The sequence below is a fragment of the Argentina silus genome (assembly GCF_951799395.1).
Source record: "Argentina silus genome assembly, chromosome: 1".
NCBI lineage: Eukaryota > Metazoa > Chordata > Actinopteri > Argentiniformes > Argentinidae > Argentina > Argentina silus.
Window position 1 is genome coordinate 12,011,148 of NC_139655.1, and position 26,290 is coordinate 12,037,437.

Below are 26,290 nucleotides of genomic sequence, written 5' to 3' on the forward strand. Positions count from 1 at the left end.
TAAGGGGGTTTATTATTTGCTATTTTTGCCGTGGCAATAGCTGGAACAGCGTAGCTGAGTCAGAAGTCCATACCCTCCAGTGCTCTGTGATTGGAAAATGATATTAAACCAGACACTGTGTTTTCCAGCACACAAAAAAAACAAAGCCGCAACAAATGAAGAAATGGTAAAAGCCCAGCGGGGAGGCAAGGCAGAGTGGCGAGGCAGGGACACACGCATGCACACACACAGACACAAGCACGGCGTACACACAGCACATACACACACACACACACACACACACACACACACACACACACACACACACACACACACACGTCTACCATGACTCAAATGGACTCTGATTAGAAATGATTAGCCAAAGAATCACACAAAACGGAAACCACATCAGAAGGGTTGGTTCTGCTCCAGCTCTCAGAGAAATCATTCTCTGCTGAAATAAACTAGAATGTTTTTTTTTTCTCTTGGTTTATGCCACTGGAGGGAGGAAGAAAGCCTCTCAACCATGAAAACAGTGAAATGTACTGAGAGTGGTGTACAGGAATAACTGAGGCCATCTGAGTTACATAAAACATACTGTAGTAGGGTTTCCATGTTCCTCCACAGCCAATGACAACAGTAACCAGGGCTGAGCAGAGTAGAGGGCCAGGTCTGTGAACCAGGTAGGGGGATCCAGGTCACTGGTCACCGATGATGCCTTCAGACTCCTGGCCTACTCTGCACAAAGTGCCTTTATCCTGCACAGACGCACTGCAGCAGCTAAATGGTTGTAAAAATTGGCTTTTCTACCAAGGATTTTGGAGGAATAATAAATATGAAAATAAAAAGGAACTCATAGGGCACAAAAGGCCTATCATGAATTCACTCAGAACCAGTGGAAAATGGGAAAAAGGCGTATGGAAATACTGTAACGGGCAGACACACCTGAGATGCTCCAAGCAAAGCAAAGCACTGAGATAGTGTGTGGACTGATCACTGTTATTGAGCATGAATGCCTACATGAAATATCAACAAACAAGGAAAACATTGTACGTCTATTCAAATTGATACAATGTTTTTGAAAACAACCATTCATTCACTCAACCAAAATGATCAAACAGAGCAGATGTGACGGGGGGAGGGGGGTATGGGGGGGGGGTAAAGCCTGCAGAGCACAGGCCCTGTGGCTGAGGAGGTGCCTGAGAGGCTGATCCACTGTGCCCTTTGAGCGGGTTAAAGGTGCGTCTTTGGACCCAGCGTGGAGCTGGGGATGAAGAGAACCTCTTTGAATCAACCATGGCTACCGGCTTTTGAGCATTGCACCCACGCGGACCCTCAGGAAACAATTAGGCCAAATGTTTTGTGCAAGTCAGTCCGCCTTGATGTACTATCAAAGGGTAGAGAGACTGAAAAGAGGAGGGGGAAAATGAACAAGAAAAGAAATACAGCAGGGCAGCAAACGATTCCAGCGATGGAGGGTCAGAGCGTAATTATTAGAGGTTAAACGCTTTTCCCTTCGCTCTCAAGGAGCTGGAGATTGAAATGAAAACTGTGGGATAATAAAACAGTGTGGCCCTGCAGTACATGGAAGCAGGCTGTTGTGGCTCTGATCTGAACAAACTCTGTGCTGATGAGGCCTTATCAGTAGAACAGAGGAGACAGAGTGCGCCAATTGGAGTGCTGAGCAGCTACAGAAAGGACCTTAGGTTAGCAATAGGTTGTCTGACTGCACAGGTCTGTATGTTTAGCAGGGGGAACACGATAGGTTAAAAAGAGAGGTCGAGAGAAACAACGTAATTGGTTAGATCTGGGTTATCATGGGGACGATTGGACCGGCAGGGAGGGGCCCATACCTTGCGGAAGAGGGCGGTGAGCCTCTCGCGGGTGTTGTAGTAGACAGAGTTGACCCAGATGAGGCGGATGAGGTTGAGGATGTGGGCCAGCTTGGGGGCCAGCTCCTTGGGCTTGAGCTGGGCCATCTCTTCACAGGGCTCTTTCAGCAGGGACAGGAAGGTCAGGTTGGACTGGGCTTGGAGGGAGCCATCCTGCAACACAGCCAAACACTCACAGGATAAGTGGCTATTCCCCAGATAAAATAGTGCCGATTCCTACTGTATGTGTAAACAATAACAGGCTAAGTCTCAAAAGACATCCTATAGTCGCCATAAAGTGTACTACTTTGGCTCTGATAAAAAAAGAATAAGGGGAATAGAGTGTCATTTGAGATGGAACCAGGCAGTGTCATCACTCATTGACAGCCTAAACTCCACATCCCAAGCTGGTGCCGTTGGATACGGCTCATGTTATAATTCTAAATGAATTGCCTCGCCAACCTTGTCGTAAAGCGGAGAGTAGTGAATACGGCCTCAGTTCTCTGGCAGGAGGTGTACTGTAGCTCTCAGCCTGTCCATAAATCATCATTCTACACTACAGTACTGCACTTCTCCCCTCCCCTCCCCTCCCCTCCATTCCCTCCCCCCTCTATAATGTACTGTGTGCCCCCCCCCCCCCCCCCCGTTGAGCCCACGCCTAAAACTTTAAGGCCTGACTAGGTTTCAGTGGAACATGTTGCTTATGGCAGCCCTAGATGCTGATTTTGGGGCCTCTGCACCCCACCTAAGAAACAACTCTGAGGTTAACTACTAATGTAATGCTGCACCTGGATCTGCTTGGCCAGCTTGCAGAAGGGCGGGACGTAGGAGGACTTGGAGAGCTGCAGTGTGGCCTGGATGTGTCTGACGCCAGGCTTCTGCAGCTGTTGGCTGATACCAGACAGGTCAGCACAGCGGCTCCTCCAGAAGGAGATCTCCTCCAGGGGGCCAGAGCTGTCCCCCGTCTCCACTGTCTCCTGGGCGTTCAGCACCTCCTTAATCTGACGCGTCCAGTGGATCATCACCACTGGAGAGGGGGAGGGAGCGAGGGAGAGGAGGGGAGGAAGAGGAGATGTGAACACAGATGTACTGTACACCACAACAGATGCACTAACAGTGACCTTTAGACATTGACAATACTCTCCCAACACATAACCATTATGTATGTACGCACATGCACACACACACACACACACACACACACACACACACACACACACACACACACACACACCCACACACACACACACACACACACACACACACACCCACGCACACACCCCTCAGGCTTACTTTCCAGTCTCTGCACCAGCTCCTTGTCCTTGCTGGCCACCTCAGGGCTGTGCTGCAGGGCCTCCATAGGGATGTATAGCACTGTGTTCCCCACCAGCTTGAACCTGGTATCTGCAGCAACACCACAATACATTATTACATTAAACACCCCTTAATCATATTATGTGCCTCATTGGATTATATGGCATGGGCCTAAGCAGAAATTCATTGGTTCATTTTCAAGAAATAAAGCAATAAAATAAATCATCTTGAGTTTCCAGAGAATTGCTGACATTGTTGTTGTGTCTGTAAAGTACAAGCATGAGGAGGAATCAGACCTGTAACTTATCCTGTTCATCATCCAGATCAAATAAAATAACATTGACAATACACACCCAGGGAAAATAAGTGTTTACTACTTCTGCACTGAATGCACTGAAAATGCTTCTCATCATCTCCTCATACCACTGCACTGCCTGCACAGCTCAAATATTTCCCACCACTTGAGCGAGAAGTGTGGAATGAAAAGGTGAACACAAAAGATAATACAGAAAGCTTTGAATGAAAGAACTGGTAGAGGGGGGCGGGGGGGGGAGACGGATACAAACAGAGGGTATGGCCTGATGAGAAATGAAAAGATGAAAGGGAACAAGGCCAGAGTATCAGTGAGACCAGAGCCCTGCTCGGACTGGGAGGATCGTTAGAAGCAAAAAAATAAATAAGAGAGCATGACTGGAAGCACAACAGAGAGATACTCTGGCAGCACTGTAGCCTTCGACTGGCCTTTCTAAAGAGACAGAAAGAACACAAGGACAGCAGACAGCAGAGAGAGAGAGAGAGAGAGAGAGAGAGAGAGAGAGAGAGAGAGAGAGAGAGAGAAAGAGAGAGACAAGGAGAGAGGGAGAAATAATGAGACAACTCAGAGCACGGAAGTTGAGCAAAACAGCTAAAGAGCATAGAGAGCGAGAACATAGTTTTGTGTGTGTGCGTGTGTGTGTAAACCTTCTGTGTATGAGAGTGAGCATTTTGTGTGTATGGATGAGTTTTCGTGCCTGTGTGTATTTGTATCCTGGGTCTAGTTGACCTTTCCAAGATTGAAATGGATGAAGACCCAGAGAATAAAGTAAAGCTTTGCCTTCAGCCAAATTAGACCGCTTCATATTGCTACTAGGCTGAGCATGGGTGAAATCTGTATGCAGCACTTGGGGCTATATTACCTATGCTCTCTCCTTACTTACATATGTATGCTGCCAAAGCAACATCTGCATTCACAGTGGACCCATCATGACTTCATTGTTATTGCCTTCGTAAGTTTAGAACAAAGTTTCAATAACTTGCAGCAGAAGGTTTACTCTGAAGGCTTGATTTGCCTTCCGTCAAGTTTTGTATCCTTGAAATGTGTTTCTTAAATTGCAAGGCAGCACACTGACAGAATATGATCTGCAAATTGAGTTTTGGGGGGGGGAATGGAAAGTGCTTTCAGAATTACCCAATCCTCCTCTGATTACCCCACAATGCTCAGGTAGAGAGAGATTCTGATTGTGGGTGCGCAGTTTCTGTTGACTCGCTGAGGGTACAGTAAGGAGGGGCATCTCTGCGGTGATTGGGATAATTAGCATGATAATTGAACCATCACAGTGCACCACTGCACTGTGTGATTATGTCTGTGTGTATCACCATTGAGGTAGCTGGGTTTACCTATTACTGGGTGAAGCACAAATACAAAACGTCCCTGTGGAAGCAACATGAAAGAACAATTCCACATTCCAAAAAGCCCTCACCATGACGCATGAAATAGATCAATGGTTCGCTGTCAAAGCGTCATTTTGTCAGAAGCACTGCTCTGTAACCTTCATTGTGAGTTATTTGGGGAGGAAAAGCGTTTTCAGAGGCTGGCAGCTTTTGAGCTTAGTGTAATTGATCAAAGAAGCTGTACAAGAAGGCTATGGCTTATAAACAGGGCCTCATACAGTATAGAGAGAAAAGTCGGTAATAGGTGCACAACTAGGTGGCGCTGTGGTGAGAAAGTCTTCAGAGATGTTGGAGGACAAGTTACTCTTGTCCACAGATCTAGGATCCGCTTACTCTCCCCAAATAATCCTAACCTAATCATTACGAGAGAAACCCCAAAACTGACCTAAGATCAGTGCATATTAAAGCAGGGGCAACTTCTATCGACTCCCAGGGGCAACACTGGGTGTTGTGATGTGAGTTACTGTCGGGCCAGACCCACCTGTGAGGTTGGTGAGGAAGCGGTGCATGTGTGCTGAGTAGTTGTTCTTGATACTCTCTGGCCAGGCAGTGCTGAGGGTGACCTGGGGGGCGTGAACCCCGTTCATCAGCCTCAGCAGGCTCTCGGTGGCATTGCCCCTCACCGTGCCAAACTGCACCGAGCTCTCAAAAGTCTCCTCTGTGATCACCGCCTCACACGCACGGATGAAGAAGGCCAGCTGGTCTACCACCTGTCCAGGGGAAGAGGATGGGAGGGAGAGAGAGAGGGAGAGATGGAGAGAGAGATAGAGAGAGAGAGAGATAGAAAGAGAGAGGGAGAGAGAGAGAGGAGATGGAGAGAGAGAGATGGAAAGAGAGAGCATGAAACAGAGTTGTAAATTTAAACACATAGCGAAGCACACCAAAATAAGCAATTAAATTCTGCATTCTCTGATTCTCTTTTGTGTCCCGTTGAAAGGAGGAAACTATTGTAGCACTGAAATTGTAGACATTTTTATTAACTCCTGTGGGTCTCTTTAGAGAGTGCTTACTTGGTATTCAGGAACATTGTTATCACAATCTACAAAGCTCTTTATCATTTGTAATATTCCACAGTGTACTGTGCGTGCCTTGGACGAGGCAGCTCCAATCTCTACATCATCACTTTGAACAGCTGGGACCGTACCTGAGATGGCATGGCATACTCCACCCGCAGGCCAGCGTAGGGGTCTGCATGCACCACCAGAGTCCTGATGGAGCTGTCCAGGATGAACTTATCCAGAGTCTTCTCATTCTCCTCCGTCCAAGAGGCTTCAGACATCCCAGTCAGAGCCACCCGCTTGATGAACAGCACCCTCTGGATGGAGGGACGGTGGGGGAGGGATGAGGAAAGTTAAATGGTTGGGGTTAGTGTTAATGTCACTGAGTAGCAATACGTTCCTCACTTGCAGTTCTAGAGTGACAGAGCTAACCCAAATCCCATCATTACCCAAATATGGAATATTACTATGCAGATCTGAGGTGCTGTGCTGTCTTGTAGAATATGTTTAGCAGGCAGGCTGAGCGGATGGGAGCCTGATCACGAACACACACCACCCCCTGCGCAGTGCAACGCAGCAGCTGCCATTTTCCGGGGGGGGCTACGGGTGGTATGGGTCACTGGATATAAATGTCAGGACTGTGTTCCCGGCTCGGAGTGATAATTAATTCGATTGATGAGAGGACAGTGACGGTGCAGGTTCACTGACCAGCCACTCGCAATCACGTTCTGTTTTCCATATTTCTAGAATCCAGCAGAGGCCATATTTTGCATTCAAAAAATTTACATTTATGGCATTTAGCAGACGCCTTTATCCAAAGCGACTTGCAACAAATGTATTTGTTGTAAGTAAGTGAATCATCTATCCATCCATAAGTAATCAATGCTCAGACCAGGGGCCACTGGCAGTCACAATGCTAGAAGAAGGAAAAAATACTTTTTTTAACAGGAGAGAAACTTGTACAGGGGGGTAGTGGGGATGAATAGGTCTATAGGTGGGACCGTTAAGATGTAGCCTGAAGAGATGGGTCTTCAATCTTCTCTCTATAGTTTGGAGAAGGAAAACTGCTTTGGACATTGTGTATGGGTTCATACTGTATGCAGTGGGGATGTAACTTGACCCCCCATCTGTAAGCCAGTTGATGGTGCAGGTCACTTGATAATTAATTATTTACTGCTGACAAGAAATCCACTATTGCACTGATGTCTTTACCAGGCCAATGGTGTACGAATCCACCTCTTCAACAGCCACTGAAGTTTCATGAATGTTTTCTTCTTGAGTCTCCTCTGTCAGAGACACACACACAGACACACACACACACAGACACAGACACACACACACACACACACACACACACACACACACACACACACACAAACACACACACACAACATTTCAATAAGCATAAGTAACTGCAGCGACAGGCTCAAATTTACATAATTACATTTTATTCACTCCATTGTGAGAATAATCTTCGCTATTCTTTTTTCTGTCATTTTGGGCATTCTGCCGCAATTATGAGTTTGGTTCTAGGCTAAGGCTGATATGATAGAATTGTGCTGAGTATTATGTTATGAAGGATAAGAAACTTGAGTCCTAGCGAGCCTGCATGTGTCTTCTCTTTATCACCCCTAATAATTTGACATTTTGGATACAAGTACTATATATAGCAAATTAAGTACTATATATAGAAAATGACATCTATGCCTTGTCATTTGGCAAACCTTCTCCAAACCCTTATCAAAAAGAGTATAAACAGCTATAGAATAACTATCGAAGTAAGCTATAGAAGTAAGCTATTCACTATAGAATAACTGACCAATTACGGTATAAAAAGACAAGCTCAGACACTAGCTCCTCTAGCCCATCTCTGAGTGATGTCACTATGACGGTGAGATTGACTGGTGTTAAAAACTCAAATCCTTACCTCTAGGCAGTGTCTCCTGCTCGTCAACAAGAGCCCCATCAGGAGCTGGTGTGGTGCTGACGTTTTTGCCCTTGCGGCTCTTGCTCGAGCTGGAGCGTTTTGACTTGCTGGAGGACGAGCGTTTGGGTGTCTCTGGGTCCGCCATAGCAAGGGCATCCGTTGTTGAAGCGTCTTGTCAAATAGAGAGGATAGAAAAAGTGAATGTTGTAAAACAGATTGTTTTGTACCAGAGATAGGCGCAGTGAACAGATCAGAAGACTGTGACTCTCTCACTCATTCATGACTCACCTCTGTCTCACAGTTTAGATTCTTAATCACGAATAAGAAAGCAGGGTGATGATCTTAACCAAAATGTTTTTACAGCAGATTATCTAATTCAGTGCAATTTAAAGCCCCAGTAAAGGTTCTATCTTCAATCATAAACTAAGACCCTTTTACCCAACTCCCAAGGATAAATGCTTCAGACTTTGAGAGAGAAAGTCCTGCAGGCTGGAGGAAATATCTGGACAAAACAAGTAATAAAATGAAAAAGTCAACAGGTTCATGAACTAAATCTATCATGGGCTGCTATCGCCTCTCTGCTCTGGCCACCTCACTTGTCATGGGCCCACAGCGCCCGTCTTTATTGAAACTTTGATTCAGTTCCCAAGTTGTCAGTTTCTAAGGACTGTGTGTAATAAAACCAGGAGACAGATTATTGCAGAAAGGATAGAAAGAAAGGGAGTAATGAAAAAAACATCTACTGGAAAAACCATTGAAACTATACACACACTTGCTTTAGCTAGATCTCAGATATTTGAGGCAGCAGGTACAGTAAGTTGACAGTGATCTATAACATTAATATGAGCTAGAGAAACAGTCTGCTTCAGGCATATATTAACTGTTTGAAAGACAGTGAAACATATTTTAGGACAGAAAACATGCACAGAATGCCTGAATTATTACAGGCAGTGTTGGGGAGTAGTTCCACTATATGTAGTTCAACTATCAGTTTAACTGCATTTTGCTTAGTGGTAGTTAAACTAAATTCAAGTCCTAGTAGTGTTTCCAGTAGTTAACTACTTTTTGCCATGTAGCTGTTAAGTAAGCTATTCACTACATTTTCCAATCGAAAAAAACCCTAAAAAACATTGAATTGTAAGTAATATTCCAGCCCTTGAACAGGGTCCCTCCCTGCCTCTGCTCTCCCCACGTTCCTCCCAGCTCAGAGCGCTTCAACCGTACTCGTTCTGTCACAAGAACTGCTCGTCTTTCAGTAACCGACTGTCGTGTGTTGGATGAAGTAGTTTCGATGTAGTTAACTACTTTTTCAAAGTAAGCTTTAGTTTGACAAACTATATTTCTCTCAAGGGTAGCTTTTATGTATTTACACTCCCTTCCCTTGTAAAATAATTGGTAATCTAGTTAAATGCATTTTCAGAATAGCTTCCCCAACACTCATTACAGGATATAACTGGATGTGTCAATATTGAACGTGAGCAGGATAAACGCGATCATAACAATGCTAATAACATGCAACATTGCACTGACTGGAAGTCCAATTACTATTTTATTTTAATTTTATTTTAATTAGTCGAAGTGTAGTTACTGTAGCTACTGTGTTTGGTTAGCTTTAGCTAGCTAGCTGACAAGACACCTTACCTTTCTCAGGTAACAACTGTTTATCACAAGATTATGACAAACATAGCATTTATTCTGACGTTTACTCAAAAAACACTATGAAATGCCATGACAAAATACTTTTGATGTCCGCTTGCGAGACAACTTTTTGAGTTTCTTCTCAGTGGTGATCACTCTCGTCCAGTGCTGTATGGTATTGCTTGTAGACCCGTCTCCATAGAAACGGCGCGTGAGAAAGGAGACTGGGACACACTGCGCACTATTTTGCAAGTCCATCACACGGCTTGCGAAGAAGCGGCATTCATGTTGATGGACAGGCCCAGATTCTCTTCAAAACTCTTTTTGTGTTAAACTGCGCAAATGGTAAAAAAAAAAAAAAAAAAGACGGATTGCCGATTGATTATCTGTTTTGATGCGCGTTTACTTTTGGTAATTCCTTCCTCTGGGACAGCACTATTGTAGATTTGTTGGAAAGTGCATTTGCAATTTTCTTCATGATTCGTGGCCATTATTTCTCACTACAACAATTTAGCTATGCCATTGCACCTTCTTTGGCTGTGCATAATCAAACAGCACGGTAGCAGGTGCGTGTGACAGAACACAGACTGCGCGTGCCATGTTTGAGAGAATACAACCAACTGTCATTGAGAATTTTAACCAGCAGTTGCTCACAAATGAATAATACCACGGTAAGTTAGCTAGTGCTCATTTAATAAATCATCAGCCTTGTATGCGAAGATTTACATATTCTTGGAAAATGATAGATCATTTTGAAATATGTTACTCTCAAATAGCCTTCTGTAGGCCTATAAGCCTATCCATGCCAGGCCTGACTAGACTGCCTAAGGATGCCTGAAATGTTGCATTATGAATGGGAAAAGACTGGACATGTCGAATGTAAAGACTGTAGTCAATTAGTTGAAGAACATCTAGACTAGGAAACCTTTGTTTTCTGTTTACTCAGTAAGGAAATGCATCCACTACTCTATTTGAATAAGGCATGGGTGGGTGGAGGAAGGACAGATAGCAACTGTAATCCCTTTAAAATGTTAATATGCAAGGGGTTATACATGTTTTCAGAAACATCTCTATTTTCTATGTCTAACATGCCTGTCTCTCATAATTCAACCATTTCCCATCTCAAGCTTTTAAAAGGAACATGGTGAAAATGGAGGACAACCTGTACGATTCCTATCAGCCTGTTGACCCTTGAGAATCAGAGCCACTTGCCTTTTACTCTAAAGGGTAAGTACTGCATCTGTGATAGCTCACGACTCAGAATGCTCTCCTACACCCTTTTTTCTGCATCAGGATTCAGTAGGCCAATGGCTTAACCCTTATAAAAGGCAGGGCAGGGGAGTTCATGGCCGTAATTTTAAAATATTTTATTTAAAGGTAGACTGTGGGATATGACGTTATAGCAAAGTGAGCGGGGCAGAGACTTTCAAAAACTGAGCTGCGACAGACTAGGGAATAGAGCGTGTTGTGACAGAGCGAAAATTTAAATGAGCACGGCGTAAGTTTGTCAGAAATCTGCCACCTCTGGCCATTGTGGCAAAATTCAGTTTGAAGTTTCAACATCCTCCCTAATAATAATATAACCCCCGGAAATGGAGTGACATAAGCTGACATTATTCTGTTTCTGCAAGCGCGATTTGAAGAGGCAGCCATCAGAGACAGAAAGGCGAAAAACGACGAGTCCACTCCTCTAGAACACCCCTGGCAGTAACAACATGTTTATATGCAAACAGAGTGTAGGAGGACACAATAGGACACAATTTTTCTTTCAGGGGATCTCTGATCGCTACTGATTAAACATATCATTAGGAAGCTTTTAGAAAGCTTGAATGTTACATACTGGACCTTTAAAAATCCAAATCCAAACCAAAGACATTTCAGAGAAGGTAGGAAAAGATTACACAGTAGAGTTGAATGAAATTGGCATGCACTCTACATTTTATTTCGGGGGGGAAGTGAAATTTCGTTCGCTCTTGTTCACTACAATATCTTTGATGAAAGTTGCTTTGTTCACAGGCATGACGTCATATCCCAGAGTCTACCTCTACCTCAAAGATTGAACTTTAACTCAACTTAAACTTTAACTTCATCTGTTAGATGGGGAAGCTATGCTTTTGGCTGTGATAATGTAATACAACCAAAGCAATTTAACTAACTTACCTGTCCACACCAGAGACAGTCTGATATCACCAGACAAGGCTGTTCCTGTGACTTGCTGCCACACTGTGTGCGCACACACACACACCTCGGGCCGTCCGTGTGGCAGGTATCATAGACGCGGGACATGATGGCTGGTGGGCTGAGCCTAGCCTCTGGAGCTGGCTCTGCACACACTCACACACCAAAGAAGGGAGAGGAAATTGTGGAACACAGTGAAGACTGGGCAAAATAGTTTTCCTTGGAGATGCATTAAAATCTTAAGACACGTTGACATACCGTACAGAACATACACTACACAGCATATAATGTGTTTTTAAACTGATCATCCCCAGCAAGTACCCCTGGCTCCCTCGGAGTGGGCGGATAGGTGCAGCTTCTGCTGCTGTTGAGCTGAATAGAATGTGAAGGTGAGTCAGCAGGGTGCTGATGCTGGACTGAGCAGGACTGATGTGTTCACAGCCAACGCCCCCGGGCCCATCAGCTCCTGTCAATGGAGTTAGTGTTTACTCTGCCTCACTACTGCATACTTCCCTTTTATCACCCTGATCTATACATCACTGCAGCAAGGCTTCACACACACTCATAAAACAAATTATTGATCATTGCTTTATTAGGCCTACCATGGTATGCTATACTCTGTTCTTTTGGGCTTACTTAGTAACAGCTGTAATATTGCTTCAGATTTGGAAGAATTTTGTGCATTAGCAGGGCACAGGCTTGTCTCTGGGCAGCATATTACTAAGAGGACACAGACATAGGCTACAGTACATGTAAACCTTTACCCACAATAATACCTCCTTCCTTTTTTCTTTTTGGTCACAAACATTGCAAGCCTCCAGAAGTAATAATACTGTATGTGGGTGGGACTTCCAAAGCACTAAAGCATCCTTTTGAATAAGAAAAAAATAAGTGAAACGTTTTAATAAAACATGTCTACGCAGAGACACTTAATCTTTTTTAAGATTAATGGAAAGGAGCAACTATTCATTCATTCATTTTATTTCTCAATAATTCATTTGTGGAGAAGAAAAGGACATATTTCCTCTAAGTTGTTTTGTAGCCTTCAGGAAGCTTGTTGGGGAAGTTTGGGATGGGCTGCTGCAGCCAAACAGAACCCTTCAGTCTGCAATATTGTCCAGACTCAAAGCTCAATATCTGATGTGAGTTTTGGGCTCTAAATCTAGTTTCATACACATTTGAGGCTCAACTCTAGCCCATATTTTCTTTTGCTGGAAAGTATTAAAGGAGCTATCTGGCTACAGTGTATTACCGCTGTCAACTATAGGATAGTTGTTGTTTCAGCTGTATTGGTGATATAGCTTTGAAAATAATATGTCTCCATTAACACTGAATATAGGTTGAGAGACTGAGAAATGCAACATGAAATTGACAATGAATAGCTTTATTGATCATGAAAATAAGAATCTCTTGCTGGACCATTGATGACATAATATCCAATGCAGTAATATTTCATACCATAAAAAACCTTCCCACCCAAATCCAGTACAGCACAGTCAATTGTGGTAACTCAAAGTATTCAGTCACATTTGTCCCTCCACCATTGTGATACATTAAGAAGCAAGTAAGAATCAATAACACTGATGATAGCCATAATAATAAAATCAGGCACATTAAAGTCAATGGATGCGACGCGTTACAACTTTTAACTGAGGCAACACAGAGGCCAGGGCCTTCATTGATCCCTGATGGAATTAAAAGATTAAAAGGTTTCCGTCTCCTCCGTGTTGTTGACAGCGGTTCTGAGTCATTAACGCCATTAGCATTAAGCTGGCCCATCAATAACCACTCGGTTGAATGATCACTCTCCTGGAGACGCCCAGGGGACCACCAGCGCCCCTGCCAGCTTACCTGGCCAATGTGAGCCAACGGAGGCACCCTTCATATGCCCGCCGCCACGTCACCGCCTGCCTGGCTGCCTGTCCCCTGGCATGACTCAGTGTCACAGTCTTTCAGTGCCAGATCTGTTTGTCAGTGTGTTAGTGTTTGTCAGTGCACTCGTGTTTCACCAGTGCCAGTCCTCAGAGGCCGAGTGTGTGTGTGTGTGTGTGTGTGTGTGTGTGTGTGTGCGTGTGCGTGTGCGTGTGTGTGTGTGTGACGTGTGTGAGTGACGTGTGTGTGTGCATGCTTGCCAGCCTCTCTAAGTTAACATTTCAGTATTTCTGTCAAGTATGGTAATATCTTGTGTTTTCATTCAAGTGTGCCATAAGTGTCAGTGCCTGAGCATGACAGTGTCAGAGTGGGACTTGGATTGTCAGTGTATATATGTGACAGCCAGCTGCATTCTAATAGTGTGTCAGAGTGTCAGTAAGTGGCACTGCCAGTCTTTATGGGCCAGGCTCAGCCTACAAAACACAGTCTGCTAGTATTTTGTGTGTGTGTGTGTGTGTGTGTGTGTGTGTGTGTGTGTGTGTGTGTGTGTGTGTGTGTGTGTGTGTGTCCGTGGTTCTACTATAGCTCATCATGCAGGGTCTCTCCCTCAGCCTGGTCCAGGGCCCCCATCAGTAGCAGAGCCCCTGTAGTGTTGTCCCTCACTAGGACTATGAAGGAGTGGTCAGCATAGAACAGCTTGGCCTTTTCCACCTTCTCGTCCCCCAGCTCTGCAGCGCGCTTCCCAGCCTCTGAGCCCAGCTGCAGGGATGCCCAGTGCAGGACAGCCCCTAGATGGAGCTTCCCCTTGCCTTTCGCAGAGGCCCCAGAGAAATCAGCTGTCTTCTGGTCCCATGCGTCCGTCAGTCCCAGCACTGATAGCTGTTCCTGTTCCAAACGACAAGAGAGACACATTCAGTTCTTTAGTGGACACAAACGCAATTCAGTTGCCCCACCTCCAGCTCTCTAAGACACGTCCTGCATCAAGAGACCCAAGCTGATCAATTATGCAAGCAAAAGGTCCAAACAGTGTGGGGAAAGCGGATTTTAAAATTTTATGATGCAATGACATTCGGAAGTAGAATCTGCTGCCCTCTTATAAACTCCCAGAATTAACAATGCAAACATAAGCAAAACAAAACATGCCTATCAATAACATTTCAAACAAACCAAAACATGTCTATGAATAAGATTTCAAAAAGTATTTTCCATATTTATTTCCCAAATTCAATCAGACGGTGACAGTTGCCCTTGTTGCAATGCGGTGGTACAAACTGGGCGACAGGAAGAGCTGAGATGGCGGACAGGGAAGGAGCACATGAATAATTTAAGAATGATGCCCTGTGACCTGGCCACCTCCTTTGTTTTCCCTCTGATATGAATTCCACAGAAAGACGCTGCCTGACAGGTAGTTTATACTCCCACGACAGAGGGCCACTCCACATGACAGGCTTCTCCAGAGGGCGGGGGGAAAGGCAGGGGGGATGTAGGGGGAGGCAGGGAGATGTATGGGGGAGGCGGAGGTGCACATGGGAGGGCGAGGAGAAGTGAGTGAGTGATGATGCTGTTTTTGTATATTCTTACTGGGTAGCCTTTGTTTAGAAAAAGGCTATTTTGGTTGATAATGCTTTATCTTTGACGATTATAAAGTCTACTCAGAGTCTACAGTTGACTACAGAATACAAAGCACAATATTCTGTGATATCCTTATGTAAAGATGTGATATCTTTACATAAGGCAAAATGTAAAACATGTGGGAGGGGGGACGATGACTTACGGTAGTATTCATTTTTTAACCATGTTTACATGCCTGAATGTCAAAGACTCAATGTATACTAAAGGCTGTTCTATATAAAGTAGCTGATGTACATGAGGGGAAGTTAAAGGGAAGGGGACCATGTCAGCTTGTGTCACCTCGGTTAACATGCTGGATCCTGTGCTTCCACTGTACCGTGTCCTTGTTCCTCCCTCTCCTCCCCTCTGCTCTCACGGCAGGCCTCACACACACACCACCTCATCCCTCTCATCCCCTCTACTGTCAGGGTAGGCCTCACACACACACCACCTCCTGCTCTAATGCACTTCTATTGTTCTCATCCATTATTCCTCCCTTCTTCCACCCTCCTTCCGTCCTCTACCACTTCATCACTGTCTTTCTCTGCTGTGCTGCCACTTCCATGGCATCCTCATCCCTCATCAGCCCCTCTCGCCTCAATTTTATCCTCTTCTGTCTCTCTCCCTCCATTTCTCACTCAGTCTTTTTCCTATGCAGCTCATCCTTCTCTTTTTAGACTTGGGCTCCCTTGTATACAACACTCTCACTCCCTCTCTATCTCCGTCAGCAATCATTTCATGGTTTTCTGTCCTTATCTTCCGGCAAACAGAAATAGACTTTAAACCAGTGAATTCCTCCACTCCTGGAAGACGAATGCCTACATGAAGAAAAACAGCTTAAACAAAAGCAGCAGTCTCCTTCTTCCCCTACAGTGCATGCAAAGTTCTCTCCCTTGTTGACATAAACAGCCTGTTGCCAAAGCTCTCACATGGCACCGTGTCTCACAATGATCACACTGTCACCAGCAATTACAGTCACACAACGCATTAGCAGGAAACTTCTAACCTCTATTGTGGCTGATATATATAAATAGAACCGCCTCTGCCCTCCCCTCCGCAATAGGAGCAAAAGCTCATTCTTGTGGAAGAGAAGAGCTCTGAGGCTCGGTTAATTTTTAAAACAATCAAGTGTTTAAAAATTAAGTGTTCCTGTCTCACTGTGGTATGACAGCAATGGTGACATTGTGGCCTGGGGGGCCTGGGGCCAGAGGGAGGGGTGACACAACAGCGGAGACCTCCAGGACCTGCCATTTCACCACCCTACACCTGTACTGTTCTGTACCTCCTGGATGTACTAGGGATCATTTAAGTCCATTGTAAGAGATGGCGTGACAAAGCTATTTGTTTGAAGTCACTTTATGCTAAACGCATTGTCAGTTTGCTGGCTCCCACTGCTGCATTTGCACAGAGCTAACTAAGCCTTCAGCAGTATCTGGGCCTGGGAAGCAAGGAAACTCTCTTGTGTAGAGTGCTCAGTATCAAAATTAATTAGTCGGACGATTGAGGAAAGTAAGTAGCTGCTGGATGAACCTTTGGATGAGAGAGCTGTGAGGCGAGCTGGCGAGGGAGTTGGTGAGGGAGGTGGATACATCTCTTAAGGGCTATACAGTAGTGCTGGTGTTTAAAGAGATAGAGCAGCCTCAATGGGCATTACACTATACGGACTGAAAGATAAAGAGAGGATGAGGAAACAGAAAACAGTAGAGGGGGGCTGAGTAGCAGACAGGAACAACGGAGGACTGGGATTTCTAAACACCTCTCCTCTCTGTAGCTGCTTACACATCATGAGGAGCTATGGGACTAACCTGATAAAAACAAAGGCTAAATAAATAAAACAAACTCAGCTCACTGTCATATCCCCCCTCCTTGATCTTCTCATCTACTCTGGCATACATTACCTCTCCTTTTATGTCTCTATCCCATCCTCTCTTTCTTCAACCAATCTAAAATGCATTCAAGGCTTTCCATTTACATGCTTTACCAACGTGCTGTACAGCATAAACAATAACTGCAGAAAATAAATAACAAATGGATGCATTATGCACGTAAGAGAGCAGGGCCACACACAAACACACATACAGCATGGGGGGGTATTGTGCCTTTGTATGTCTACAATTGCAGCTTGTGTGAAAATCTGATATTGAATGACGTGTAGCTATGGTGTCATCATTGACTGTAGCTCAGCCCTCAGAGACGCATGTTTAATTCAGTCTTACCTCAGACAAACCTCTTGAAGCCTCAAAGCCGCTGCAGCACATAATCAGCACTAGACCTACAGCCATTGATGTCTCATTTACATGGGTCTTTACATCTCAGCAGCTCTGTCAATAACTTCTCTTATTCACCTCTCCGTTCATCTCTCTCTCTCTCTCTCTCTCTCTCTCTCTCTCTCTCTCTCTCTCTCTCTCTCTCTCTCTCAGTTCCACAAGGCCAACTTTACAAAGACTACTGGCTCATGAAAAACCTATTGAGGGATTGTAACTGCAGCCATGAAACACATCTCATTAATTTATATCTACTGATGCTGGCTCATCATGGTAAAAGTATAGGACCTCTCCCGTGGTACCATTACACACTGGAGTGTGGTCTCGTAAATATTTGATCACCTTTTGACCTCATTAGCCATGACTGAGTGAGTTCTTGTGTGCCTACTCATACGTCTTCATCATGGACTGCCCAGGCCAGGGTACTGTAGCTAAAAGGCTGACAGGTGTGTACATGTGTGTGTCTGTGTGTGTGTGTGTGTGTGTGTGTGTGTGTGTGTGTTTGTGCCAGTGAGTGTGTCTGGCAGGCTTGGGCAGGGCTGATTCAGAGAGGGCGATGAGGGGGGTTAGGCAGTGACCTACAGGCCAGGCTCGTTCAGAGCTGGGTCTGTCTCTGGCCTCCACCACACCATGGCTGCTTCAACACATCCTGCCCTTCACCAGAGGAGAGAGACACAGAGAGAGAACCCAGGTTATTTTTAGTTGTGCCGCTTTCCACCTTGTCCCCCAGCGCTCGACCCAGCCCCCCTTTCCTACCCCCATCGCCCGCTGAATGTCACTCCTATTTAGGTCAGCAGGCCCAGCGCCAGGCTGCTGAGCAATGCCATATTAGCACATATATGAATCCTACCAGGAGGATCCGATCATAGAGCAACAAAGATGAGGAGGATGGAGACTGAGAGAAGATGCACGGGTGGAGGGGGAGCAGTTGTTAGTGACAGGATGACAGCCAGCAAATCAGCACTCCTCTGATCATCCAAAACTCATGTTTGTCGGCTCCAGATGTTCCTCCCCTCTCCTGAACTCAGAGCCATCCTGACTCCTGACAGACAGAGGGGTAAACATTATTAATGTGGAATGATGAGCAATATTTGCTCGACCCAATTGAAGAAATGAGCGTGAGGGAGAGGGAGAGGCAGCGCTCCAGACCAGAGCACGGCTCACTATCAATGGCCAGAGGGAGGATGGAGGAGGAGGGGATAACCTGGTTACTACAGAGCTTTAAGCCTTCAGTAATGACTCCTCAAATACTCACGAGAGAGAGAGAGAGAGAGAGAGGACATGTAGAAAGACAACACGTGAGAGAGAAAAAACATGAACAAATATCGAAGAAAGGGCTAAACTTTAGATAAATAAGTTTATATAATGTACTCTAGGTAATATTATGAGCTGATTTCCCTTGACTGTACAGTGATTTTCTCCCCTATAGCCCTCCCAGCCACAGTAATATGTGTTGGAGTGTGTACTCTGTGTCCTAGCAGAGCAGCCATGTCCCGGGGAACCGCTCCAGATTGTAGTCTCAGGCAGACCCCCCTCCTCCTGAGCCTGTCTGAGGGCCTGCCCTCCCCATGTTCATGTCAAAAGCCTGTTCCTCAGGGCAGGGCTGCGCACAGGAACATGGCAGCCAGGGTCTGGGAGGCTGGTTAGACTGGGGGAAGCCACAGCTCTAACAGCCAGTCAACTCTAGGGTTCATCTCTCCATCATGTTGTGTTGTGTTACACTAGTCCACCACAGACAACATGATAGGATCCACTTGGTCTCCCCTGTCGCAGGGAAATGGGTTTCACCCTGTATCTGTCATGTTAAACAGACCTGCCTCTCTCTAGCTCTTTGTCCTCCCGAAAACACTCTCTCATTACCCTCTCTGTCTCACAAATGTTTAAACACCAACCCCTCCCTTTTTCTCTCTCAGACCTGTTGTGTTGATGTTACTTAAATGAGAAAGCAAACCTCTCCCTCTGTCTGTTTTTTTCTCTACAGATACAATATGTTTGAGGACCACACCCCTCCAATTGACACTCCCAAAATCCCCCTGATCCCCCGGTGGCCTGGGACAACCAAGAGGAGACTCCAGGAGGATCTCTCTGTGGGTCCCTGTGTGGATCTTTGCCGGCAGTTGAGGCCCTGCTATGGGCCCCGAGGCCTGGCCAAGTCTCTGCTCTTCCGCTTCCCCCGCGGTTCCCCCAGCTCCCCAGTCAGCAGCCCAGACACTGCCTCTGTCTTGGCACACATGAATCTGGAGGATCCCTCTGCTCTCACCCTGGCCTCTGCGGCCACTAGCCAGGCCAAGGAGCATGGGGATGGGGCTGGGGCAGTGCTCCTCCTGGCCTCCTCTCTACTGAGCCAGGCCTGGGAGCTGCTGGCCCTGGGTGTGACGAGACCTGAGATCCAGACAGGCTACAGGCTGGCATGTGGCAGGGCCCTGGTCCTGCTGGAGGGGATGACCTGTGGGTCCCTGGAGGACCCCAGAGATGAGCTGCAGGTGGTGGGCATCCTCAGGCCCTTCCTCTCCTCCTGGCAGCCTGGGTTTGATGCCCTCCTGGCAGGAGTGATGGCCCGATGCTGCGTCCACAGCTGGAGGCCCATCATATCCGGAGACAGAGGAGAGGTATGGGAAGGGGTAACCTTTGACCCAAGCTGTGTCAGGGTGTGTACGCTATTGGACAAGGGGCTAGCAGTCCAGGGCACAGAAACAGAGGATGGAGAGATAGAAACAGATAGAGCAGAAAAGGGAGAGGAACAGATAGAGATCACAGGACAGGAGGTGGAGTGGACAAGAGAGGGTCAGAAGAACAAGAAACAGGGAGAGGAAGTGGAGAATGAAGCAACTGCAGAGGAAATTGAGGGGAAGGAGAGAGAAGAGAAGAGGGAAAGTGATGAGTGTCTTAAAGAGGATGATATAGATGAGGAGGAGAGCCAAGATCAACCGAGAATATGTCAGGAGGAGGAAGCTGCTGAGATGCAAATGGAGGATAAAGAAAAGAGAAATGGAGAAATGGAAGAGGAGAATAAAGGTGAGGAAGCAATCGAATTTGAGGATTGGGTGGATCTGGGCCTAGAGATTTGGGGAGCGAGTTCAGATGGAGAAAGAAATGATGGGGTGGAATGGAAAGAGGGAAGCAAGGAGAGAGAAACACTAATAGAGGAGGGGAGGAGGACGGAGCGTCAGGAGAGAAGAGAGGAGTACAGAGATCTGGCTGTTAGGATCCACGGCAGCTCCTCCAAACTCAGAAAGCGCTTCACCACCCATAGACAGATACACATGCAAATCACCTCAGTCCGCTCTGCCCAGCGCAGACGGAGACTACACAGGCCCAAGGGGCGGCTGACAAGGACAGCCCCACACCCAGCAAGCTACCATAACTCACCCAAAAAGACCCACCACTCACCCAGGAAAACCCACCCCTCTGACCCCAGTCAGAGCATCCCTCTCCAGGCTAGCGTGGTGGTCGAGGAGCCCCAGGATGAAAAGGCCTGTACCACAGTAACAGTCACTCTGCGTAGCCCTGACCAAGCCTTGCTGGACAGTGCTGAAGGGGCTGTCGGTGCCTCCCTGAAGCTGTACCGCTCCCTCCTGGCTGAGCTCAGAGTGGTGCCCGGGGCAGGGGCTACAGAGGTGGGCTTGGCTATGGGGCTGACCCAGGATGGGCTGGGCCTGGTGGGGATGGAGCAGCTGGCCGTCCATGCCTTTGCCCAGGCCCTGCTGGAGCCAGTCAAAGTCCTGGGGGAGAACTCCGGGACCCCTGCTGACCTGGCAGTGCTGAGGCAGTATAGGGGGTGCTGGGAGGGCAGGATGGAGGAGACCCAGGGAGGGGGTGGAGGTGTAGTGGATGGGCTGGGGTGTAAGGCTAGTGCCATACAGAGGGCTACTGAGGCCTCTCTTACTGTCCTCACTCAACTATCTGTTAGTCAAACAGCAGAGGAGGGAGACAAGAAACAGATCTACTACCCAGTGTCCAAAGATCAGCCAGCACCAGAATACAATGGACATACTGGAGGAATACATAGATATATTTAATTGAACTCAAGATGAATAAATAAAGTGAATACGAACTTACAAACCTGCTTGTTATAAAAATGAAATAGTATAAAGTAACTATGTTATAGAGACATAGTAAATAAGTCTAAGTGAATGTGGTGTGGTATATTTACCTGTAGACTGAGAGTGCTGGTCAGGTTAGCCTTGGGCAAGGAGATGGCCATGCTGGTCTGTGTGGTCTTTTCCAACCAGTTGGCCATAAGCTCCAGGGACAGCAGCTTATCCAGACGGGCCAGACCCTCCACGTGGAAGGGCAGCAGCAGCACCAGGCTGGCCCTGCCTCCCCACAGCCCCAGCTCCAGCACCTGCACCATGTTCTCCATGTCCTCGTAGTGACGGTACACCCCTGTGGGCACCAGACAGAAAGTTGGACTACATAGGAAGATGAGGAGCGTTTACAGTTTCAATGGTACAGTACATCCTTCTGGGTAAAACCAGAGGCCAGGGGGTACAGATGAGGAGAGAGTATGGACATCTTACAGACATAGAGTTTATTTATTTATGTACAGTATGTATTTGAAATTGTGGGGACAGGATCAAACCCCTTGAGATGCATCATCTTGTTTTTGAAGTGGTTCTATATGATTAAACTAGAAGTTGTAGATTCAATGGTACACCCCTGAAGAGACAAGGACGAGTAGGAGATGACTTGTGAGTGTTTTAGCACATAAATGAAAACATTTTAAATTGTCATTGTGCAGTGATTCTCGTTTCCATGTGAAGCCACCTGTTGGCCCATAAATAGAACAGTGATGGACTGAGAGGCCTTGCTAACCTGCTCTGTGTATCATGGCCACCTTGGTGTACTTGGTCCCCAGGAAGCTGCGACGGTCTGCAGTCTCCTCATTGAACTCTCTCTCCCACAGCCCTGCATAAAGATAGAATGACAGAGAACATGCTTAAATACTGGATGTTTTTACATGGATATGCTCTACAAAAATACTAAAATATGCAAACTACAGTATGTACTGAGAGACACAGAGAGGAGAGACACAACGTCCTGACATCTTACAATAACCCACACCAGACTGGTGAGCTATAAAGCATTGATACATGTTAGCCATTGAAAACCCTTTGTTCCCTTCAACAAAGTGATTTCATTGGTTTATTCATTGGTCCATAAGGCCACAATCTCTCATCACTTACTGGCTGGCTACTAACTTCAGCACCCACCCCATTCAGCTCACCTCAGCTCACCTTCTGAATACTGTCAATTTAGAGGGCTGGAGAGAGAACCAGAACTGCACTGCGGTTAAACACTACACTCTGAGACCACCCTGCTCCATTTGATAGAGGAGGGTGCATTTTATAGAGGGGAACTTAATTGCTGAATAAAAAACATGATAATTACGAATACACCTCTGTGTCGCTCAACATGAATGACACCTAAGACAGGGGGCACTGAGGGAACCTATTCCCTTCCTCGGAACCCTGCCAGTCTCTACACAGCAGAGAGGCATGCGCTTCATCCTCCAAGACTTGCAAATACAAGTTAGAGTTTCTCTCATTTTTGGAGGAAGGAATCTGATCGCTGTTCAAAAACAAAGTGTAGTATCTGTGTGTTACCTGGGGTGGCATAAGCTTACAAAAATGACAGTATTATGCGCAAATTCCCCAAAGTGAGTGTGTGAAATGTCGCAGGGTGTTATCTGGCAACCACACTTTTGGCTGGCACTCAAAGGAGGACACCAAGATCTTTGTGGATATGTGGGCTTGTGTCTAGACAAGCAGCATTTCTTTGGGTTTAGAAAGAATTATCTTACAGCAGTGTACATAGCTATGCACTTCAGAGGAGGCCAGCATTACTGACAATGCACTCATTAATATCAATGACAGAAGACAATGAGACAATTGTGTGGCTATGAAAACCAGTCCCACACTCCCTGATTCATACCCAAAACATCCGGGGGAAACCGAGAATCAATGAAGTCGGCTACTTTCTTCCTCCCTCATCAACTTTGTGATTACCAGCTGTTGAGGTATGCAGAAAGCTATTATTAGAGGTTAAATGTGAATGCATTTGCTGTTGTTTAATTTCTTCCCCTTTGTTGTGTTATCTTGTGTGGGTTTCTTGGCTGCAGTTTTTAGATCATTTTCTCCTCTTGTGTTTGTTTGTCTAACACAGGAACAAAGCCTGAATAATTAACAAGTGCGGACTGGAACTCCCAGGTAGGTTTTTAGATCCCTCCGTCATGTCTGTCAATCTCTCTCTCTTTCCTCTCAGCAGGTCACCTCTCTTTACTTTTCTCTCTCCTCCTCTTCCCCAACCTCTTTACTTTCCCCGCCACCACCTCTTCTTTACATTTCCCTCGCTCTTTACTCTTCTCCCTATTCTCTTTGCTTTTAACATCCCCTCTCCCAACTAATTGCCCCTCTCCCTCCCTCCCTCCCTCTCTCTCTCCCTCTCCCCCCTTTGTTCCATCATTTTCTTCTGTGCAGCACTCTGAGGGAGGGATGGCAGAAAACTTTTAATACTGGCCTTCAATAATTAACTAAAAGGAACGAAATGGAAAACAAAAACAAGCAGCTGCTGGTGCCACACCAAGATATTCCTCCATCTGCAACAATGACAAAGGAAATGTCTTAAAATGTCCGAGACAAGTATGATATCACAGAGTGAGAATAGCCTCAGGCCCTAGAAATCACAGACAGATAAATGAATTACTATATAACTGTTACAGCCAGTAACAACATTGACTACTTTAAATTATAAATCTAAACTAAGAATCCAATTAGCGTAATCTAATTCATGTTTTGTAATCTATTGTATGATCTAATTTGTATATTTCATCCCTGAAATTAATGAACTAACCAACTAGGGCTCAACAACATAACGAATTTCATAATGAAGTCAAAACATCAAACAAAGAAAATTAATTAGGTTGCTTATCAATCTACAGGCAGTCCTGAATTTGATTTTCTGAGGGCTGACTGTCGGTAAAGTCGTTTTTTTTCCCTCAGACAGTCCACGTCTCTCACCTGAGAGAAAGAGAATACCTTAGCGAGGAAGAAAGGGAGAGATAGAGAAAGAGGGGGAGGAGGAAAGAGAGAGAGAGAAAGAGGGAGGTTATGATACAGTAGGTGTTGAGGCCTACCCCTCAGTGCTCCTCCTGCAGACACATAGCTGCAGACTCTGGGAGCTCTGAGCACAGATGTTAGGCATGACGCCGGGGGAGAGAGTCTGGACACTTGTTACTCAATTATTTAAGATGACACATCACCCCCCACAGGAAGATTAATCAGCTCTCAGTGATAGACCAGAGAATCATCCTTTATCTGCTGCGTCCACCAGCTGGGGTCCAACACACACACACACACACACACACACACACACACACACACGTTCTTTGGTGGTTGTGTTGTTGGCACGCACACACATTATCACAAACGCATGCACACATGCACGCATGCACGCACACACGCACACCATTCCAAACCAACCACATAGATTAGCACATTTTAGGACCTCCAACAGGTTGGCCACAGTACAGATGTAAATTAGAGCGGAGCATCCAGATGATAAAGCACATCAATCTAGTTACAGTACAGACCTGCCAATCAAGTCATATTTCTCATAATTTCGAAGGTTACCGTATTATATAGAATGAAGTCTCCAAATTATCCTTACCTTTAAAGTGCAAGGCGTTAGCCAGGATCAGGGCCCCAGCTTTGGCTTGGATCTCCCCACTCAGGTATGTCCCCTCTACCCCACCCATGCCTCCCTTGGCCCAGGCCTGCAGCTGCTTCTGAGTGTTCATCTGCCCCAGGGGCTGCTGCTTTAGCCCAAAGCTGCCCTGGCTCTCCTTCAGAAAGGCATCGCTCAGCTGGGGAGCCTGCTTGGTGAACATAGCAGAGGCACTGTGCAGTCTAAAGCTGGTCCCATTGGCCTCATTTACAGACTTCAGTGCCCCTGCTAGAGCACTAGCCTGGTCCTTGGAGGGAGTGGGGGTCTTGAGGAGGTCCTGGAGCTGCTTGGCTGTGGTGCCCCCAGCTCCTCCACCCAGGGCCTGCAGGGAGCTGGCTAGGAGCAAGGGGGAGAACAGGGTGTTGAGGGAGCCAGCTTTAGAACGCAAGGCCTGGTACAGACGAAGCCCCAGAGCCCAGCTGGAGTCCCCCACAGGTGGAGGACATGGTGGTGGGGGGCTGCTGGGGGCAGCAGGGGCCTTTTGGGGGGAGCCAGGGGAGACCCCAGACACCAGCAGAGCCAAAGGAGAGATGAGGAGAAAGATGGACACTGTACGCAGCATGGCAATCCTGAAACAGAGAAGAGAGGGAGGGGAAACAGAACAGAGGGTTCTACATTACATGCTTGTTGGCCTTTTGTATACTTAATCACAGGGCAGTTCACATGTGACCCTGGGAGAAAATTAACAACAAAAGTGTTTAAAGTATACATTTATAGCGATCAAAGCAATTCAATTCGAAAACGTCATATATTCCATTGATTTTTGTTTCAGAAACGTAATCAATAGAAGAAATAAGTGAAATAGATGAAAACAAAAAACCTATGAAAATAATGGTCTGTGGGTAAAAGCCACTGATCACTAGTAAAACTATGATTACATTACAGCATCAGGCCTTCCTTGCCCCCTTTTAGGGAACGCCCAGCAGAAATGTTACTGCTACTGTTGAGCGAATTCAGCCGCATCATGTCGCAACATGCGCATTGTCTTATCCAATTATGCTAGACAAGTTTATAACGGCAGATTGTATAAACCTTAGGTGCATTTACGAAAAGCTATTAATTGTGTTTAAACTTCTATTGAGGAAAAGAAAGCGTTCAAGATTTCAATACAAAATCACAAGTTCATTACCGACCGGATAACAAAATTACTTGCAAGATCTGCTTATATATTTTAAATTGAAAGGCGAAATGAAAGTGAAAAGT

The 26,290-nt window shown here is 46.0% G+C and overlaps 2 protein-coding genes across 2 annotated transcripts in view; both read right to left on the reverse strand.

Moving 5' to 3' along the window:
* Positions 1–9,503, reverse strand: part of dnah2 (dynein, axonemal, heavy chain 2) — a gene marked incomplete at its 3' end in the record, with an annotated part of 92,351 nt that extends 82,848 nt beyond the window's left edge. The window contains exons 1-8 of the mRNA XM_083684129.1: positions 9,441–9,503; positions 7,800–7,970; positions 7,085–7,158; positions 6,019–6,189; positions 5,356–5,584; positions 3,144–3,254; positions 2,639–2,877; positions 1,833–2,024 (exon numbers count right to left, since the gene is read on the reverse strand). Of these exons, the coding sequence (XP_083540255.1) occupies positions 1,833–2,024; positions 2,639–2,877; positions 3,144–3,254; positions 5,356–5,584; positions 6,019–6,189; positions 7,085–7,158; positions 7,800–7,944 (1,161 nt within the window). The 5' untranslated portion in view covers positions 7,945–7,970; positions 9,441–9,503. The remainder of the gene's footprint in view (positions 1–1,832; positions 2,025–2,638; positions 2,878–3,143; positions 3,255–5,355; positions 5,585–6,018; positions 6,190–7,084; positions 7,159–7,799; positions 7,971–9,440) is intronic.
* A 3,480-nt stretch (positions 9,504–12,983) lies between these two features.
* On the reverse strand, positions 12,984–26,053 carry serpinh2 (serine (or cysteine) peptidase inhibitor, clade H, member 2; the record flags this gene model as incomplete). Its single annotated transcript, XM_083684074.1, has 5 exons — positions 12,984–14,372; positions 21,516–21,748; positions 22,178–22,270; positions 25,031–25,656; positions 25,971–26,053. 5 exons carry the CDS (start codon positions 26,051–26,053, stop codon positions 14,067–14,069), a joined length of 1,341 nt encoding a protein of 446 aa, XP_083540200.1. The 3' UTR covers positions 12,984–14,066.
* Between the last annotated feature and the right edge of the window lie 237 nt (positions 26,054–26,290).